Source organism: Schistocerca cancellata, chromosome 6 (genome assembly GCF_023864275.1).
Source record: "Schistocerca cancellata isolate TAMUIC-IGC-003103 chromosome 6, iqSchCanc2.1, whole genome shotgun sequence".
Taxonomy (NCBI): Eukaryota; Metazoa; Arthropoda; class Insecta; order Orthoptera; family Acrididae; genus Schistocerca; species Schistocerca cancellata.
Window position 1 is genome coordinate 70,393,344 of NC_064631.1, and position 19,708 is coordinate 70,413,051.

Consider the following 19,708-nt stretch of genomic DNA (forward strand, 5'->3'; position numbering starts at 1 on the left):
ACTGATGACCTTAGAAGTTAAGTCCCATAGTGCTCAGAGCCATTTGAACCATTTGATTTCACCTTGTGGCAGAAAACGTTGGACAGCATATGGAACATGTCTTGCACCACTCTCTGACAATTAGAAACCGACGTTAGTTTGCTAATTACGCGGTTTCTAGCTCGGGGGGAATTAAAAACCGATGTTGCTTTCATTTTCGTGCGGTTTTCAGCCTAAGCAAAAATAAAAACCGATTTTTCGCATCCGATGTGGTACGATTTTGCCGTGGTGTATGGGTGTACCTAAAGTGCGACAGCTGTTGGCCGCCGAACTTCTGCAGTCACGCACACTGAACAGTCTGATGTTTAACTCTAGCCATAGCCGTCAGTTGTCATTTGTAGCAGGTCCCATCTTCGTTAAGGCGCTCACAGCGCCATCTGTTGGTAAAATTTTTGGTTTGTTTTTTGTGTTCCATCATGACGGTTTGCCCTTTTTTTTTTTTGCATGATACTGTACATTGAACAGTACGGATGGTGGAATGGCTAACTGAAACCACTGAAACCATACGTGTCGTGTTGTGATTCATCAGCCATATATAGCTGACCCCAGCCGATCGCAACTACGTTAACACGCTTACAACGCAATCTTTTCATCTAATGGTAATTATTTTTTCGTGACGTTTCCCCTTGCATTAGTAAAGTGCTTTTCAAATTTGGCGTCATTCTGAGCAAATGTTGTCTTTCTACAGCGTTTTGGAGCTGAAACCTGTATTAGGTCAACTTTTACGTTGTAAACAGAAACTGTTCTATGACGCTTTCTTGGGTGCTTTGGATTTTTCTTTACACCTGTCGGTTTTGTTCCGTTAACAGCGACGTGCTCAGTTCTGTCTGCAAGTAAGGCTTGAAACCAGTCGCAAACTTGGTCCGATACTCGGTAAGCTCGTATTTTTTTCACAAAACAGCAGTGGGGGGCGGCGTCAAATGCCTCCCTCAAGTCAAAGATCACGGTATCAACCTGAGCCCCGTTGTCTACAGCGCTATAGATGTCATGGAGGAACAGAGCGAGCAGTACGATCTCTGTTTCCAAAATCAATGTTGATATCTAAAGAGGTGATTTTCGTTTGAATCCGTTTGTCACTGACAAGACGTGACAGTTCGGTCTACAGCCCCTGTCTGTCTGAGTGCCTCTACGACGGCGTTTCGCGGCTACGAGTGGCACACCGTTCGTTGTAGACAGTTTGGACGGTTCACGTTGATACACCAAAAATAGGGGAACTGTTTTCACGGTGTATCCGCGGTCACGTCCAAACACGAGAGCTGTTTCCTGCCATTCTGTCAAGTCTGCAAGCACACCCATCTCACTCTTATTACCCTACTGGCTATTAAAATTGCTACATCAAGAAGAAATGCAGATGATAAGCGGGTATTCATTGGACGAATATATTATACTAGAACTGACATCTGATTACCTTTTCACGCAATTTGGGTGCATAGATCCTGAGAAATCAGTACCCATAACAACCACCTCCGGCATGCAGCTTCAATACGATACCACAGTTCATCAAGAGTAGTGACGCGTATTGTGACGAGCCAGTTGTTTGGCCACCGTTGACTAGATGTTTTCAATTGGTGACATATCTGGAGAATGTGCTGGCCAGGGCAGCAGTCGAACATTTTCTGTATCCACAAAGGCCCGTACAGGACCTTCAACATGCGGTCGTGCATTATCCTGCTGAAATGTAGGGTTTCGCAGGGATCGAATGAAGGGTAGAGCCACGGCTGCAGCGCTCCACAGCGAAATGACTGCTGTTTACTGCGGGTGACTCACAGTTCGTCCGTTGAGCTTATGGCTGATCTCCCTGACCAAGCGACTCATCAGTTTGATGTCCGCCCCGGTAGCTGAGTGGTCAGCGTGACAGACTGTCAATCCTAAGGGCCCGGGTTCGATTCCCGGCTGGGTCGGAGATTTTCTCCGCTCAGGGACTGGGTGTTGTGTTGTCCTAATCATCATCATTTCATCCCCATCGACGCGCAGGTCGCCGAAGTGGCGTCAAATCGAAAGACTTGCACCAGGCGAACGGTCTACCCGCGGGAGGCCCTAGCTACACGACATTTCATTTCATTATCAGTTTGATTTGAATGCCACTGAGTACAGAATTAATTTTCTAATACTGGGACAAAAGAGAAATACACGATGTCCCCAACCACTACAGAATATGTGAATAGGGTAAACAACTTCTGCATCTAGGGCCAGTGACAGTTTTCAGCAAGGGAACATTAGTATGTCAATGACAATGCAGTCTATCCTGTTCTCCTGCAACGGGACTAATGTAACATTTAAAATTGTTCGAAAAGCCTCAATGGTGAACACTGGCGCGGTCTGCGTGAGTAATTCTGAACACATTGAGAAGATAAAAAAGAGTGGTGAACTATCGTTGTATGGCCGAATAGCGCACAAGACTTGTAAGATTGCTGTTACTTCTTTCTCCTCTTCGTAATTTTCTTGATGTTTTCCATTGGCACAGTATGTCTAGAAGTACATTTCCCTTCTCACAAGAACTACGTAAGAAGTGTCCCAAAGATAAAATGACTAGCAATTTTCTCTGCTATACAAAGATGCTGTTTACACTCGATTCATAAAAGCAAATACTTTTTATGTGTAATTAGTACTCTCCATAACTGACAATATAAATGTTGTAGGTGATCCTAGGTAACTGAATAATACTAACTAACGAAAATCACTATGGATGATTATCAAAATTATAAAATTTGTATGACACATTTTTAGAATTGCAAGCTCTGGTATGAAACAGCTTACCATTAAACGTTTTTACATTTGAATTCGACCAAATTATACTTCATACCATCTATATTAATGTAAATGAATATCAGACTTTTTGTTGAGTGATAAAATGTTATTGGATCGGATGGTGACTTTATTCAGTGTATCGAACTGCATTCTAAACCCGGCATGTGTGGCCGTGCGGTTCTAGGCGCTTTGGTCTGGAACCGCGTGACCACTACGGTCGCACGGTCTAATCCTTCCTCGGGCATGGATGTGTGTGATGTCCTTAGGTTACTTAGGTTTAAGTAGTTCTAAGTTCTAGGGGACTGATGACTAGAGATGTTAAGTCCCATAGTGCTCAGAGCCAATTGTACCATTTATTTGCATTCTAAAAATGTGTACCACTCACCACTTCCGTTACACAGTACTACTTACTTTCCAAAAATACTCAGCCATGGCCTGTTGTCATCATCTCGTGTCCATCATATGTCATTTTTAGTGGAAATGGAGTTATTTTCGTGTTTAAGTCACGTGATTTGTTTTCTTAAGAGTTTTTGGGCACAACAGTTTGTGTGACAAGAACACATGTGTATGTGTGTATTAAACCAGCGACATAGAAACGACGGAGAGGCTTCGTTCCGCCGTAGCCCTGAGTGGTTCACAACCCCACAACAGGCCACAGAAGTGCACCCACCCCACCGCCGCCTCACACCGAACCCAGTGTTATTGTGTGGTTCGGCCCCCCAATGGACCCCCCCCCCCTCCTCTGCCGGGAAAGTCCCATACCAGACGAGTGTAACCCCACATGTTGGCATGGTAGATTAATTATGGTGTACGCGTATGTGGAGACAGTGTTCGCTCAGCAATCGCCAGCATAGTGTAACTGAGGCGGAATGAGGGGAACCAGCCAGCATTCGCCGAGGCAGATGGAAAACCGCCTTAAAACCATCCACAGGCTGGCCGGCACACCGGACCTCGACACTGATCCGCCAGGGTCCGCGGCTCGTGGTCGTGCGGAAGCGTTCTCGCTTCCCACGCCCGGGTTCCCGGGTTCGATTCCCGGCGGGGTCAGGGATTTTCTCTGCTTCGTGATGACTGGGTGTTGTGTGCTGTCCTTAGGTTAGTTAGGTTTAAGTAGTTCTAAGTTCTAGGGGACTGATGACCATAGATGTTAAGTCCGATAGTGCTCAGAGCCATTTGAACCATTTGATCCGCCAGGCGGATTCTTGCCTGGGACCGGCACGCCTTCCCGCTCGGGAAGCAGCGTGTTCGACTGCGCGGCTAGCCGGGCGTGCTGACTGGAACACGTAGTCAGAAGTCTGATTCATCATCCGAACGATTGTACGTACCTTTACACATGTAGTGAATAAAACGCAAACTGCAAATTCTTCAGCAATGGACTGCTACGCAATTTGTCTCTCAGGCCTTATTTAGACAAATTAGATAAATGCACTGAAGAAAATGAACGAAGGAGTTAAGGACTTTAGCTATTTGAAAGTTAGACCCGGGTATATGTATTTCAATACGTAGGTGTTTGCTAATGTAACAGAATACTTATTTACAGCTTTTATTTGCCGGCCGGTGTGGCCATGCGGTTCTAGGCGCTTCAGTCAGGAACCGCGTGACCACTACGATGGTTCAAATGGCTCTGAGCACTATTGAACTTAACATCTGAGGTCATCAGTCCCCTAGAGCTTAGAACTACTTAAACCTAACCAACCTAAGGACATCACACACATCCAGGCCCGAGGCAGGATTCGAACCTGCGACCGTAGCAGTCGCGCGGTTCCTGAATGAAGCGCCTAGAAACACTCGCCACTGCGGCCGGCCGTGACCACTACGGTCGCAGGTTCGAATCCTCCCTCGGGCATGGATGTGTTTGATGTCCTTAGGTTAGTTAGGTTTAAGTAGATCTAAGTTGTAGGTGACTGATGACCACAGATGTTAAGTCCCATAGTGCTCAAAGCCATTTTTGAACAGCTTTTATTTTCAAGACAAGTGAGTGGAAGACACACATTTTTACGAAAACTAAGGTGTTGGTGGACGGAAATCAAGTTTATTCAAATGTCTGAATACAAAGAATATGTTAACGCTAACATCTAAACATGGTAATTTATTCATTCGTCACACCTGTACACATCTTTAGTGTTCGAGGCAGACTGTTGATCCATAAAGACTCTCAAGAACATACTGTCGTTGCATCAAGAATACCTTGATGTGTCGGTTCCGTTAGACGGAGATGGTGTGAACTGTTGTTAAAAAAGACAATTCTGATTCGTACAGTGCCTGCATGTACCTGTGATGGCTTAGGACCTCCCTTTGTGGAGACAGTCACCGGGAATTAACATTATTTTAATAAATATTTCCAAAATGAGATTTACATTATTACTGGAGCAATTTGTGCAACACTTCTAAGGATTACGCAAAATATGTGGAAGTCTGCACAAATCAAAAGGTTCCAGAATATTTTGAGAAGGAGAGAAAAATATGAACGAGTAAATGATAAAGTTGTTAAAAAGCACCCCGGTTTTACACGTTTGTTTCGTCAACCCTGAGTACCTGCATTGAGTCGCAGCTCTCGTTCCCGTTCCATCAATGTCCATCTCTTTCTCACCTAGTCAAACATTTTTACGAGTGACGAGATCGTTGTGATGTCCAAGAGATCTGAAAATATTTCCATTTACTTCCAGTCCATATTCGCAATTATACATTTGTAGAAAACACGAGACGCAAAAAACTTCGCAGTTATCCTAGAAAGCTCTTTTATTTTTATTCCAATCACCAGGTAGTCAAATACAAGGTATGATGACCATTTTGAAGTTCTACAAAGTAGTTAGAGGTATCACAGTACAAACAATTTTTCAGCGACATATAAATATGGTATGGTGAGAAAGTAACGAGCCAAAAAGGCTCGTCGTTTTATGTAAGAATGTGAGTATGAAATACAAACTATTCGAAATGTCATGTTGACTTTGTACAACACTTTAACAGACTAAGGGCGCAGACAATAGACATGCGTACAGCTGAGCGCTCCAGCTGCCGTCGCTGGCTCGATGAGATTGAACGCCTGTCTCTTATTATTTTCTAGGCCTCCAAGTTAATCATCATAAACCGAAATTTATTACCTCGTGTAAAATAATATGGTCCGTAACTGGAATAAATATAAAAAGTCCGGACATACGACCCCGCGCCGCGCGTCACCGCCACTGGGAGAAGACGACTCGCCTGCCGGTCAACGTGGATATGCATATAAACAACGGACTTTGCAAGGCACCACATTACTGCAAGAAAGTAGTGCAAAATTCACTTCTATGTGAGAGTGTCTGTACAAGAGAATAAAGTTTATTTTTCTTTTTCAATGTTAGATTGATTTTGTATACTTATTATGCTCTTCTTTTGACTTGATATTTATTCTTTAATGTAGTAAAATGCAACAAATAAACCCGTTAAAATGTTGAATACTACTTTTAGATTGCCTATAAGAGAGAGGAAAGCGACTAAAAAAGGCCAAGAAAATAGTAATGAACATGCTTATGATGTAAATACTTAATTTGCTGCATGTTGTAGCTCCTAATTTCGTGGTTTTGGGACACTTATCGGGGTACTATGAAGCCGTTTTATATTCCAGCCGAAGCATAAAATATTAGAACAGAGATTCGGCACTACAATAAAGTGCAGCACAAAATCTAAAAAAAAAAAAAATAGCGGTCGTTGTACCTTCTATTCATATAACATAGGAATAGCGACCCTGTAGCTGTGACACTTGCCACAAACAAACGAAAAGCCCTTGCAGTGTGCTCTGCAGCGTCATGTCCGTGGCACATATCGGATACAAATTGTGAAGTTGCCCTTGAAATGCATATACAGATTCCACGGTACATATGAATGGACCTGTCTGCATTAGCTTTGTAGCTCTTATGGGTAAACTTAGCACCGTGCTGAAGGCGAGTGATGTGGGAGGCAATATACGTTGACGACAAAAATACTGTTCTGCACAACCTAAACAAAGATGCGGTTATTTGTGTGCGGTCGTGGATTGAAAATAAATAGAAAAAAAATATAGCACGGCAGTTGATGAACTGAGTGCCGGACATTTGCCACGGCGGACATTTGCCACATTTGCCCCTTCGCCAGGTAGCGATCCCTCAGGTAAGGGACGCCCTTCCTACTTCTGTCCGCTTTCAAACCGCCGTCTCCACATCTTACTCGATACAACCAGTAAATAAGGGACCTTCTTCTTCGACATTTTGGCCAAATTCGGAGCTTATTTTCCGAAATAGAAATATTTATAACTTTTGGGAAACGAAAGCAGTACCGACGATTATGTCAGTATATAATTAGTTCTGCCAAGTATAAATATAGACCCCTCCGTCTGTACGGTAGATTTCTTTCACGCTTACTGATTTGTATGGAAACAGTCCATCGCCATGAGAGCAACAAGAAAGGAACGATGTAATGAGAATGCGAATGTACACTAATCATTTCTTTTTGATCACTGCATTTGTGCTTACTTTAATTACTACAACTGCATGCCCAAAAGACAATAAGAAAAGAAGAAATAGGTATGTGAATGTCTGAAAAGAAGAACGAATACTCCATACTAATTTACTCTCTAAAATACGATATCCCTTGCGGCGAAACATTAGTTAATAAAGTGTAGCTAGACAATGTTCAAAACATGACTGAAAATACGTTCACTAAATAGAGATAAGATCATCTATGATTGACATGTCATCTAAAGTCGACATACAATTTTAAAATGTTAGAAATAAGAAATGAAGTAATACAGAATGTTATACTTGTAACGTACGTTGTTGTTCTACATTGTTTAGCTCTGGTATTTACTGGGTCACAGAGAAAGCATCCTAGGTTTTGGAAGGAAAATCCGTAATTGTAATGATCTGCACTACAACAGAAAGAAGAATCACAACTTAAAGAAAAATAATGTAATGTGTATTCCAGCTCACAAGCGACATTGAAGCAGATAGTCCTGTGACTTGGTATGGGCAGAGGTTACATTCGACAACCGAATAAATTAATAACTGGCTCCTTCTACCGACCCCCGGTCTCAGATGAAACAGTTGCTGAACAGTTCAAAGAAACTTGAGTTTCATCACAAATAGGTACCCCACTCACGCAATTATAGCTGGCAGTGACTTCAATCTACCTTCCATATGTTGACAAAAATACATTTTCAAACCCTATTGTATATAGAAAAAAACTTCCGTAATTGTTCTAAATGCTTTTTTAAAATTATTTTGAACAATTAGTTCACGAGGCCATTCAAACTGTAAATGGTTACGAAAACACACTTGACCTCTTAGCCACAAATAATCCTGAGCATCACGACGGATACAGGGATTAGTGAACACACAGTCGTAGCGAGGCTCATTTTCGTAACAAAGAAGCTCACCAAAACTAAACGCGAACTATGTCTATTTATAAAAGCAACTAAAAATCGGTTGACATCTTTCTAAGAGACAGTCACCAATCCTTCCAAACTATGTAAGTGAAGACCATATTTCAAAGAAATAGAATCAACAGCACTCGAGAGATTCATACCAAATAAATTAATAAGAGACTGAACTGATCGCCCATGGTACACAAAACACGACAGAAAGCTGATGCAGGAGCACCGAAAAAGGTAAGTATAATTTAGGCGAACGCAAAATCTCCAAGATTGGCGAAGTTTTACTGCGGCTCGAAATTTGGTGCGGATTTCAATGCGAGATGCATTTAATAGTTTCCACAACGAAACCCTCTCTATAAATGTGGCAGAAAATCCAAAGAGATTCTGGTTCTAAGTTAAGTGAAACAGCGTAAAGGCTCAGTAAGCGATGAGGAGGAGGAGGAGACAAGGGACCCAACCCTTCGGAGCAGGTAAAATCGTGGCAAATGTCCGGCGTGGCAAATGTCCGCACATTGACGAACTAGTCTTCTGCTCCTCACGGCACGTGACATCTTGGAGCCAGCTCTACACCGCCTCACGACGCTTTCGCCTTGCGCGGCCCCCTCGTGGGCGGCAGCGCCAGAGAGATCAGCTTTCTGCAGAGGACCCAGAGCACGGCCAGCGCGGCGGCGGCGGCCAGGGCGACGAAGGCGACGACGTCCAGCAGCAGGTACTGGTACCAGGACAGGTCCAGCGCGGCAGACCGCATGTGCGGCGCCCCCTGGTGGCGGGCCACGTACTCCACCCAGTACGCCGCCTCCTCCAGCGGCGGCCGGGGGCGGTCCCGGAACAGTGCAGATAGCTGCTTGGCCCGCGTCCAGTACCTGAGACACCCACCGACAAGTCCAGCTTACTCTCCTGACAATTTAATACGAGAGGAAAGGAATCTTTTTGAAGGTTTTGTTTCTCAGAGTACAAGAAGAGAAGAGATGGGAGAACAGGACCAAAAAATGGTTCAAATGGCTCTGAGCACTATGGGACTTAACTGCTGTGGTCATCAGTCCCCTAGAACTTAGAACTACTTAAACCTAACTAAACTAAGGACATCACACACATCCATGCCCGAGGCAGGATTCGAACCTGCGACCGTAACGGTCGCGCGATTCCAGACTGTAGTGCCTAGAACCGCTCGGCCACTCCGGTCGGCAGAACAGGATCGTTCAGGAGAGAAAACGAGAGCAAAGGAGAGTAGAGGAGGAGCACAGAGAAAAGGAGAGGAGTATAGAGGAGAGGAGGATACAGGAGAGAAAGACAGGCTAAAGTAGTGGAGAGGACAGGAGATGAGACGAGATGAGTTTAGAATAAAGGAGAACAGTGGTGAGTACGAATGGGTAGAAGAGAAGAGTATGGAGCAGAGGAAATGAGGACTGAATAGAAAGGAGAATACAGCAGAAGAGAGAAAAGTAGAAGGAACTGGAGGAGAGGAGTGGAAACTAGAGGATAGGAGAGGAGGATTGAAGGAGAGTAGAGGACAGGAGGGTAGAGGACACAGGGGAAAGGAGTTCTGTATGCAGTAGAAGGGAGGAGGATAGTGTAGAAGAGAGGAGAGTAAGGTAGAGGAGAGGAGAAGGGGTAAAGGAGACTAGAGAAGTTGAAACTACAGCAAAAGTGCATAGAGGAGAGGAGGATGGAGCAGAGGAAAGGAAATGAAAGACAGGAGACTACAAAAGGACATAATGAAGGAGAGAAGGACGGAGTGAAGAAGAAAGAAGAGGAGACTAGGAGAGAGGAGAAGAAACAAAAGGAGAGGAAAATAGGGGAGGGCAAAAGAGATGATGATGATGATGATGTTTGGTTGTGGGGTACTCAACTGCCCATAAAAGTGCCCATAAAATGTCCCAATTTTTACATAGCCCAATTTTTACGCTGTCCAGTCTTGCCACTGTCACGAATGATGATGATGATGATGCCAACACAAATCCCAGTCCCCAGGCAAAGAAAATCCCCAACCCGACCGGGAATCAAACCCAGGATCCCATGATGCAGAGGCAGCAATGCTAGCCAAGGGAACACGAATACAGAGGGGAGGAAGATACAGTAAAGGAGAGGAGGAGGAGAAGATAGTAGATGAGTCTAGAGGTAAGGTATTGAAACTAGAACAGAGCAGGATAGAGGAAAGGAGGATGGAGAAGAGGAGAGGAGAGAGGAGGGTAGAGGAGAGCTGAGGAGGACAGAGTAGAGCAGATTATAGTACAAATAAAGGACTGAGGAGACAAACAAACAGTAGAGGAGAGGAGAATATAGATGAGAGACAGGTAAAGGAGAGGAGGATAGAGGAGAGGTGGAAGAGGGCAGGAGAAGAGAGGATAAACTAGGAGAGGATGATAGAGGAGGAGAGAATAGAGGAGAGAAGAGGAGAGGAGATTCTAGAAACACTTTTGTTTTCCTCTCTAATGTTTTGACTGATGAAGCAGCTACTTGACGTAATGAAATTCGCTGCCTAGCATTTATTGTTTGATGAATGGGAGAGAAAGAAACCGTTACGTAGTAAATAAGGCCAGCACGAACAATAAGTCATTAACTCAACGTTTTTCTCTGCCAAATGGCCAATTATTTGATTTGCTGTGTGACAGCAGACATTGCTATAATGAAGAATGATGAGACGTTTTCGACTTTTTTATGATCTTATCGATGATTTTTGCAAAAAAAAAAGAAGCGATGATTTTGTTACAAGGACCTCGCAAATGAACCACTTTTGTTGGTTTCGTTTCGTCTTGGAACATTCAAACAATTGAATGCAGATTCTTTCATGGCACATACGAATAAAGCTAGGTTTCATCTGCTGTTACAATGTTGCGTAAGTATTTAACATATAGTCGGTCGTTCGATTAATGATTATATTTTTCCTTTACGTCAAGCGTTGATAAATATTGAATATAATGTCGTGTAGAAAATACCCGTTACATCTAACATCAATGATTCAGAGCATATTCGAAAACACTTTATTTGTGTTAGACCTAGCCGCAAAACGTACAGACTCAGTATCAACGAATAAAGGAGAAAGACAATTACGTAACTGATCACCCAGCGTATTTAGTATCAGTATTGACGATGGGATTTGTAGCTGAATTTTTGAGGTAAACTCATAAAGCTCAGTCATTTCTTGGTATTAAAAAGACATTTTTAAGCTGACAACCTTACACTGATTTAAAGGAATTCAAATGGCCTGCAGATGGCTATTGAGAAATGAATGAAATATTTTATGAACATCTGAAAATTTCCGGTGCAAGCAAATACAACCATGGTTTTTACAAGTAAAAAACTACACTTGTCGCTGACAACATATTAATTGTGAATCATTGATGTGAGGCAGAAACGGGACATTCGGGGACGTCAGCCTGTTTCTGAAGTATATAGTGCTAATCTCCATCAGTAAGCTTCGAGCAAAAGCAGCAAAAAAATTGTACGTATTTAGTTTGTTTTACGTTAATTTTGTTGTTATGTCTATGTAATAACGTGCTAACATCGATCCTCACAAAATCCAAGCGAGACGTACACAATCACTGAAGGAAGGACTGTTGTGGATTTGTAAGTTCTAGCTTCGTAACTGCATAGAATGTGATTTACAAGATCGCGTTCTGTAAGAACACGTCTTAGGTTTGTCTTTACGCATTCGTTTTATTGCACCTGGTCTATTTTTTGCGATCTGTGGGTGTCAGTCGTTTGCACATTTTCAGCTTATTGTGAAAAACCATCAAGCGTAATGTGTTGGCTGCTTATTATCTTGTGCAACTGTGGCGACGGTCACTTACGTTTTCCTCATACTTGTTCGCAGTTTCTGGTTGTTATTCCCTTCCAGTTTGATCTCCGTGCAGCTCCTATCTTCACTGGGTTACTACTGCGTAAAAGCAAACGTTCACCTGGACGTTTCGATGTTTTTCGAAAGTCGGACATAGTACAAATAACGCTGAAGGGAATCCAAAAGTTCTGTGCCATATTTAACGCAAAATATATTTTTGCAGCTACAGGTACTTTTACGTATGTAATTCATAAACGACAAGTGACAAGAGCATAAAATTAAATAATTCGCACGTAAATTGAAAGCATTGTACAGTTTTCATGGAGCCTTTTCCTCTGAATGGAGCACATCGGATACAAAATACCAGAAAATTTTCAACTTTGAACCAAGCAAACGAGGGTACTAGCTTTGGGAGCACTGTGTACTATCTCGGGCCTTGGCAGGAAGCGCTATACGTTCCTTTGCGCTTGAATTTCGACATATCTACATCTAAATCTACATCTACATTTATACTCCGCAAGCCACCCAACGGTGTGTGGCGGAGGGCACTTTACGTGCCACTGTCGTTACCTCCCTTTCCTGTTCCAGTCGCGTATGGTTCGCGGGAAGAACGACTGTCGGAAAGCCTACTTGCGTGCTCGAATCTCTCTGATTTTACATTCGTGATCTCCTCGGGAGGTATAAGTAGGGGGAAGCAATATATTCGATACCTCATCCAGCAACGCACCCTCTCGAAACCTGGACAGCAAGCTACACCGCGATGCAGAGCGCCTCTCTTGCAGAGTCTGCCACTTGAGTTTGTTAAACATCTCCGTAACGCTATCACGCTTACCAAATAACCCTGTGACGAAATGCGCCGCTTTTCTTTGGATCTTCTCTATCTCCTCTGTCAACCCGACTTGGTACGGATCCCAATACTCAAGTATAGGTCGAATGAGTGTTTTGTAAGCCACCTCCGTTGTTAATGGACTACATTTTCGAAGGACTCTCCCAATGAATATCAACATGGCACCCACCTTACCAACAATTAATTTTATATGATCATTCCACTTCAAATCGTTCCGCATGCATACTCCCAGATATTTTACAGAAGTAACTGCTACCTGTGTTTGTTCCGCTATCATATAATCATACAATAAAGGATCCTTCTTTCTATATATTCGCAATACATTACATTTGTCTAGGTTAAGGGTCAGTTGCCACTCACTGCACCAAGTGCCTATCCGCTGCAGATCTTCCTGCATTTCGCTGCAGTTTTCTAATGTTGCAACTTCTCTGTATACTACAGCATCATCCGCGAAAAGCTGCATGGAACTTCCGACACTATCTACTAGGTCATTTATATACAGGGTGATTCAAAAAGAATACCACAACTTCAAAAATGTGTATTTAATGAAAGAAACATAATATAACCTTCTGTTATACATCATTGCAAACAGTATTTAAAAAGGTTTTTTTCACTCAAAAACAAGTTCAGAGATGTTGAATATGGCCCCCTCCAGACACTCGAGCAATATCAACCCGATACTCCAACTCGTTCCACACTCTCTGTAGCATATCAGGCGTAACAGTTTGGATAGCTGCTGTTATTTCTCGTTTCAAATCATCAATGGTGGCTGGGAGAGGTGGCCGAAACACCATATCCTTAACATACCCCCATAAGAAAAAATCGCAGGGGGTAAGATCAGGGCTTCTTGAAGGCCAGTGATGAAGTGCTCTGTCACGGGCTGCCTGGCGGCCGATCCATCGCCATTCTCTGTAAACTGTTTATACCAACGTTTAATACACCACCTATCAGGAGGTTTAACACCATACTTCGTTCGAAATGCACGCTGAACAACTGTCGTCGATTCACTTCTGCCGTACTCAATAACACAAAAAGCTTTCTGTTGAGCGGTCGCCATCTTAGCATCAACTGACGCTGACGCCTAGTCAACAGCGCCTCAAGCGAACAAATGTACAACTAAATGAAACTTTATAGCTCCCTTAATTCGCCGACAGATAGTGCTTAGCTCTGCCTTTTGTCGTTGCAGAGTTTTAAATTCCTAAAGTTGTGGTATTCTTTTTGAATCACCCTGTATATTGTGAAAAGCAATGGTCCCATAACGCTCCCCTGTGGCACGGCACAAGTTACTTTAACGTCTGTAGACGTCTCTCCATTGAGGACAACATGCTGTGTTCTGTTTGCTAAAAACTCTTTAATCCAGCCACACAGCTGGTCTGATATTCCGTAGGCTCTTACCTTGTTTATCAGGCGACAGTGCGGAACTGTATCGAACGCCTTCCGGAAGTCAAGGGAAATGGCATCTACCTGGTTGCCTGTATCTAATATTTTATGGGTCTCATGAACAAATAAAGAGAGTTGTGTCCCACACGATCGCTGTTTCCGAAATCAATGTTGATTCCTACAGAGTAGATTCTGGGTTTCGAGAAATGACATGATACGCGAGCAAAAAACATGTTCTAAAATTCTACAACAGACAGATGTCAGAGATATAGGTCTATAGTTTTTCGCATCTGCTCGACGACCCTTCTTGAAGAATGGGACTACCTGTGCTCTTTCACAATCATTTGGAACCGTCCGTTCCTCTAGAGACTTGAGGTACACGGCTGTTCGAAGGGGGAGGGGTCGGGGGCAAGTTCATTTGCGTACTCTGTGTATAATCTAATTGGTATCCCGTCAGGTCCAGTGAACTTTCCTCTGTTGAGTGATTTCAGTTGCTTTTCTATTCCTTGGACACTTATTTCGATGTCAGTCATTTTTTCGTTTGTGCGAGGATTTAGAGAAGGAACTGGAGTGAGGTCTTCCCCTGTGAAACAGCTTTGGAAAAAGGTATTTAGTATTTCAGCTTTACGCGTGTCATCCTCTGTTTCAATGTCATTATCATCCCAGAGTGTCTGGATATGCAGTTTCGATCCACTTACTGATTTAAGGTAAGACCAGAACGTCCTAGGATTTTCTCTCAAGTCGGTACATAGAATTTTACTTTCGAATTCACTGAACGCTTCATGCATAGCCCTCCTTACGCTAACTTTGAAATCGTTTAGCTTCTGTTTGTGTGAGAGGTTTTGGCTGCGTTTAAACTTGCAGTGGAGCTCTCTTTGATAACTTTGTTGCTGAACCACGGTGGGTTTTTCCCGTCCCTCACAGTTTTACTCGGCACGTACCTGTCTAAAACGCATTTTACGATTGTCTTGACCTTTTTCCATAAACACTCAACATACACGTGCGGCTTCCAAACATCGTTCCTATAGACAAAATCTTTGAAGATAATTATTGACTAAACTGCTGGACAAGCAAATAAAAATTGGGAAAGGAATTTTTCTCTGAAAATTGTCTGTACTTTGTCAACACGACGTATCCGCACGCATCGGTTAAGTCATGGTGTATGGTTGTATTTTGTAAAAGACTCTCTCAGTTATATCCGCGCCGGCCGCGGTGGTCTAGCGGTTCTAGGCGCGCAGTCCGGAACCGCGCGACTGCTACGGTCGCAGGTTCGAATCCTGCCTCGGGCATGGATGTGTGTGCTGTCCTTAGGTTAGTTAGGTTTAAGTAGTTCTAAGTTCTAGGGGACTGATGACCACAGATGTTAAGTCCCATAGTGCTCAGAGCCATTTGAACCATTTTAGTTATATCTGCTAAGAGTAAGACATGACCTTATGGCTATATGTGAAATCTACCTTAGAGAAGTTGTCATTCGAAATGAAACGGCCATAAGAAACGCCCGTTGCTGGAAGAAAGCGCAGATGCAATACACGGACTGTGGTGACTCACTCAGATCCTGGAGCGGTGAGCTTGCGCAGGGCGTCGACGACCTGGTCAGTGGTGATGTGGTTGATGTCGAGCTGGACGGCGACGCCGTGGCGCACCATGTTGGGCACGTTGAGCTTCTGGTCGGCGAACAGCGGGATCCCCAGCACGGGCACCCCGCAGTGCACCGCCTCCAGCGTCCCCATGAGGCCGCCGTGGGAGATGAACGCCCGCAACTTGGGGTGGCCTGACAGGACAGCACAGCGCCCACTTCAGTCACAATTTACGCCGAACACGTCTAGCCGCTGTTTTCTCCCTTGCAAGGATCAGGTTGTAAAAACCTTCTCGTTGGAACCAGTTTCCTGGTCTGGCACTTAGAACGTTCTTAATTGTTTGTTTTCTACACTCCTGGAAATGGAAAAAAGAACACATTGACACCGGTGTGTCAGACCCACCATACTTGCTCCGGACACTGCGAGAGGGCTGTACAAGCAATGATCACACGCACGGCACAGCGGACACACCAGGAACCGCGGTGTTGGCCGTCGAATGGCGCTAGCTGCGCAGCATTTGTGCACCGCCGCCGTCAGTGTCAGCCAGTTTGCCGTGGCATACGGAGCTCCATCGCAGTCTTTAACACTGGTAGCATGCCGCGACAGCGTGCACGTGAACCGTATGTGCAGTTGACGGACTTTGAGCGAGGGCGTATAGTGGGCATGCGGGAGGCCGGGTGGACGTACCGCCGAATTGCTCAAGACGTGGGGCGTGAGGTCTCCACAGTACATCGATGTTGTCGTCAGTGGTCGGCGGAAGGTGCACGTGCCCGTTGACCTGGGACCGGACCTCAGCGACGCACGGATGCACGCCAACACCGTAGGATCCTACGTAGTGCCGTAGGGGACCGCACCGCCACTTCCCAGCAAATTAGGGACACTGTTGCTCCTGGGGTATCGGCGAGGACCATTCGCAACCGTCTCCATGAAGCTGGGCTACGGTCCCGCACACCGTTAGGCCGTCTTCCGCTCACGCCCCAACATCGTGCAGCCCGCCTCCAGTGGTGTCGCGACAGGCGTGAATGGAGGGACGAATGGAGACGTGTCGTCTTCAGCGATAAGAGTCGCTTCTGCCTTGGTGTCAATGATGGTCGTATGAGTGTTTGGCGCCGTGCAGGTGAGCGCCACAATCAGGACTGCATACGACCGAGGCACACAGGGCCAACACCCGGCATCATGGTGTGGGGAGCGATCTCCTACACTGGGCGTACACCACTGGTGATCGTCGAGGGGACACTGAATAGTGCACGGTACATCCAAACCGTCATCGAACCCATCGTTCTACCATTCCTAGACCGGCAAGGGAACTTGCTGTTCCAACAGGACAATGCACGTCCGCATGTATCCCGTGCCACCCAACGTGCTCTAGAAGGTGTAAGTCAACTACCCTGGCCAGCAAGATCTCCGGATCTGCCCCCCATTGAGCATGTTTGGGACTGGATGAAGCGTCGTCTCCCGCGGTCTGCACGTCCAGCACGAACGCTGGTCCAACTGAGGCGCCAGGTGGAAATGGCATGACAAGCCGTTCCACAGGACTACATCCAGCATCTCTACGGTCGTCTCCATGGGAGAATAGCAGCCTGCATTGCTGCGAAAGGTGGATATACACTGTACTAGTGCCGACATTGTGCATGCTCTGTTGCCTGTGTCTATGTGCCTGTGGTTCTGTCAGTGTGATCATGTGATGTATCTGACCCCAGGAATGTGTCAATAAAGTTTCCCCTTCCTGGGACAATGAATTCACGGTGTTCTTATTTCAATTTCCAGGAGTGTATTTTCCCTGGTTATTTTTTCGGTGATTCTGTGGTATCAGAACATCTTCTGAATTTTTTGATACAAACAAGTTATGAACTAACAGAGATTCATTCTCCTGACAAATGTAATACACAGAAGCGCCAGATAAACTAGTATAGGCATGCGTTTTCAAATACAGAGATATGTAAACAGGTAGAATACGGCGTTGCGGTCGGCAACGACTATATAAGACGACAAGAGTGTGGTGCAGTTTTTATCGGTTACTGAAGCTACAACGGCAGGTTCTCAACATTTAAGTGAATTCGAACGTGGTGTTGTAGTCAGCGCACGAGCGATGGGACACAGCATCTCTGGGGTAGCGATGATGTGGGAATTCTCCGTACCATCATTTCACGAGTCTAGCGTGAATATCTCAATCTGAAGAGAAAAACTATTTCCAAAGAAAATTTTCGTAAAGGCATAGTGATTCGCTGCCAGGTAAACGGCTGAATGAGAACGCAATTGATTGTTGACTATCCGTCTACTTTATGAAATCACTGAACTGGGGCACTGCTTGCTAAGACGTACAGGCTAGTTTAGACGCTTTTAGTGGAAATATAACTGCTTAAGTGAAAGACAAACTTGCTGCACGAAAGACAGACTTTTTCGTAATAGCAGTAAGAATGACTTCAAAGTAGCAGGAGTTAGATGTGGCCATAAAGAAGGCACTCAAGGACAACCGCCGAAAAATGTATTCAGATTGGTTCCTGGAAGAAGGTCATGTCCATACGCCATCTGGTAAGAGCAGGAAGCCATCAGTCACTGTTCTGTGGGAGTGGTTTCTTGCTTGATGGTGCTCCATGTCATTGGAGTACGTCATCAAGGGGTTCAAGAAACGCTGTATATCGAATGCGCTGGATGGCAACGAGGATGACGAACTGTGCGAAGAGAATGAAGATCACGATGTGAATGAGAATGGGAACAAAGAAGCAAATATCCGTACTGATAGTAATGATAGTGAGGAAGAAAAAATACCGTACTGGTATGTTAGATGCCATCATGTTACAACAAAAAATTTGTGGTACCTACGTCTTACATTTAAGGAGAAGCATATTTCAGGTAATTTTTCTGCTCTCAATCAGTGTGCAGCCTATTTTTATTCTTCCTCGAAAGTTGGGGGTGCGGCTTATATCCGTTGATGGCTTTTTGTCGGGTGAATACCGTAAATCATCCATTCCGTACTGAGGCATTGAGTTAGTTCTCAACTGGAGATAGGCAACCCTCCTAACACATTTTCAAACCTGACTCCTATCGCTTCCTCCCGCAGCAGCTGCCTGAACGATTTGCGTGTACGCATTGTTATCTACAGTGCCATAAACGGTGCCCGTGCAGACCACATGCAACAGGAGTTAAAAACTGGGAGAGACGCGACGCTCTGTCCACTGACACATCTCCACTTTCTGTATGTCTTGTACTTTGTGCGCGGTCACCTTACGAAACCCCAGAGGCAATTATGAATACGGTGGCCGATGCCCAGTGACCAGTTTTCGTCCTAAGCGCTGGGCGAGTTCATTAGTTTGTTCAGAAGGGGAGAGCGACAGTGTTGGTCCCATTTCTACCGGTCGGCGCAGGCCCTATCATTTTTGCGTTAGTTATACCTTTGTATGTCAGCTTCATGATAATGTTCCCATCATTTGGTTAGTACTCATAATTATTGTGATATTTGTGTGGAAGTAAGACACTGTGCGAAAGTCGAAAAAGTTCGCCATGAAAAATAGGGATCGCTACGATTTTGCGTTTGGTGCATATTACATAATACAGGGTGTTTCAAAAATGACCGGTATATTTGAAACGGCAATAAAAACTAAACGAGCAGCGATAGAAATACACCGTTTGTTGCAATATGCTTGGGACAACAGTACATTTTGTAAGTAGGCTGTTTAGATTTTTATATTGGTAATGCCACGTAGCGCTCTATATGAAAATCACTGGCTGTGCTGTGTGCAGTCTGTGGCTAGTTTGCATTGTTGTCTGCCATTGTAGAGGGGCAGCTGTATGTTAACAGCGCGTAGCGTTGCGCAGGAGGTGAGCCGCCAGCAGTGGTGGATGTGGGGAGTTTTGTAATTTGTCATGAACTGCTATATATATTATGACTATTAAGGTAAATACATTGTTTGTTCTCTATTAATATCTTTCATTTGCTAACTATCCCTATCAGT

The 19,708-nt window shown here is 44.5% G+C and overlaps 1 protein-coding gene across 1 annotated transcript in view; it reads right to left on the reverse strand.

Annotated features, from left to right (window-relative positions):
- Nucleotides 1-7,354: 7,354 nt before the first annotated feature.
- Nucleotides 7,355-19,708, reverse strand: part of LOC126191088 (UDP-glucosyltransferase 2-like) — a 136,510-nt gene continuing 124,156 nt past the window's right edge. Inside the window, exons 6-7 of the mRNA XM_049931814.1 lie at nucleotides 15,727-15,949; nucleotides 7,355-9,036 (exon numbers count right to left, since the gene is read on the reverse strand). Coding sequence (XP_049787771.1) covers nucleotides 8,748-9,036; nucleotides 15,727-15,949 — 512 coding nt within the window. The 3' untranslated portion in view covers nucleotides 7,355-8,747. The remainder of the gene's footprint in view (nucleotides 9,037-15,726; nucleotides 15,950-19,708) is intronic.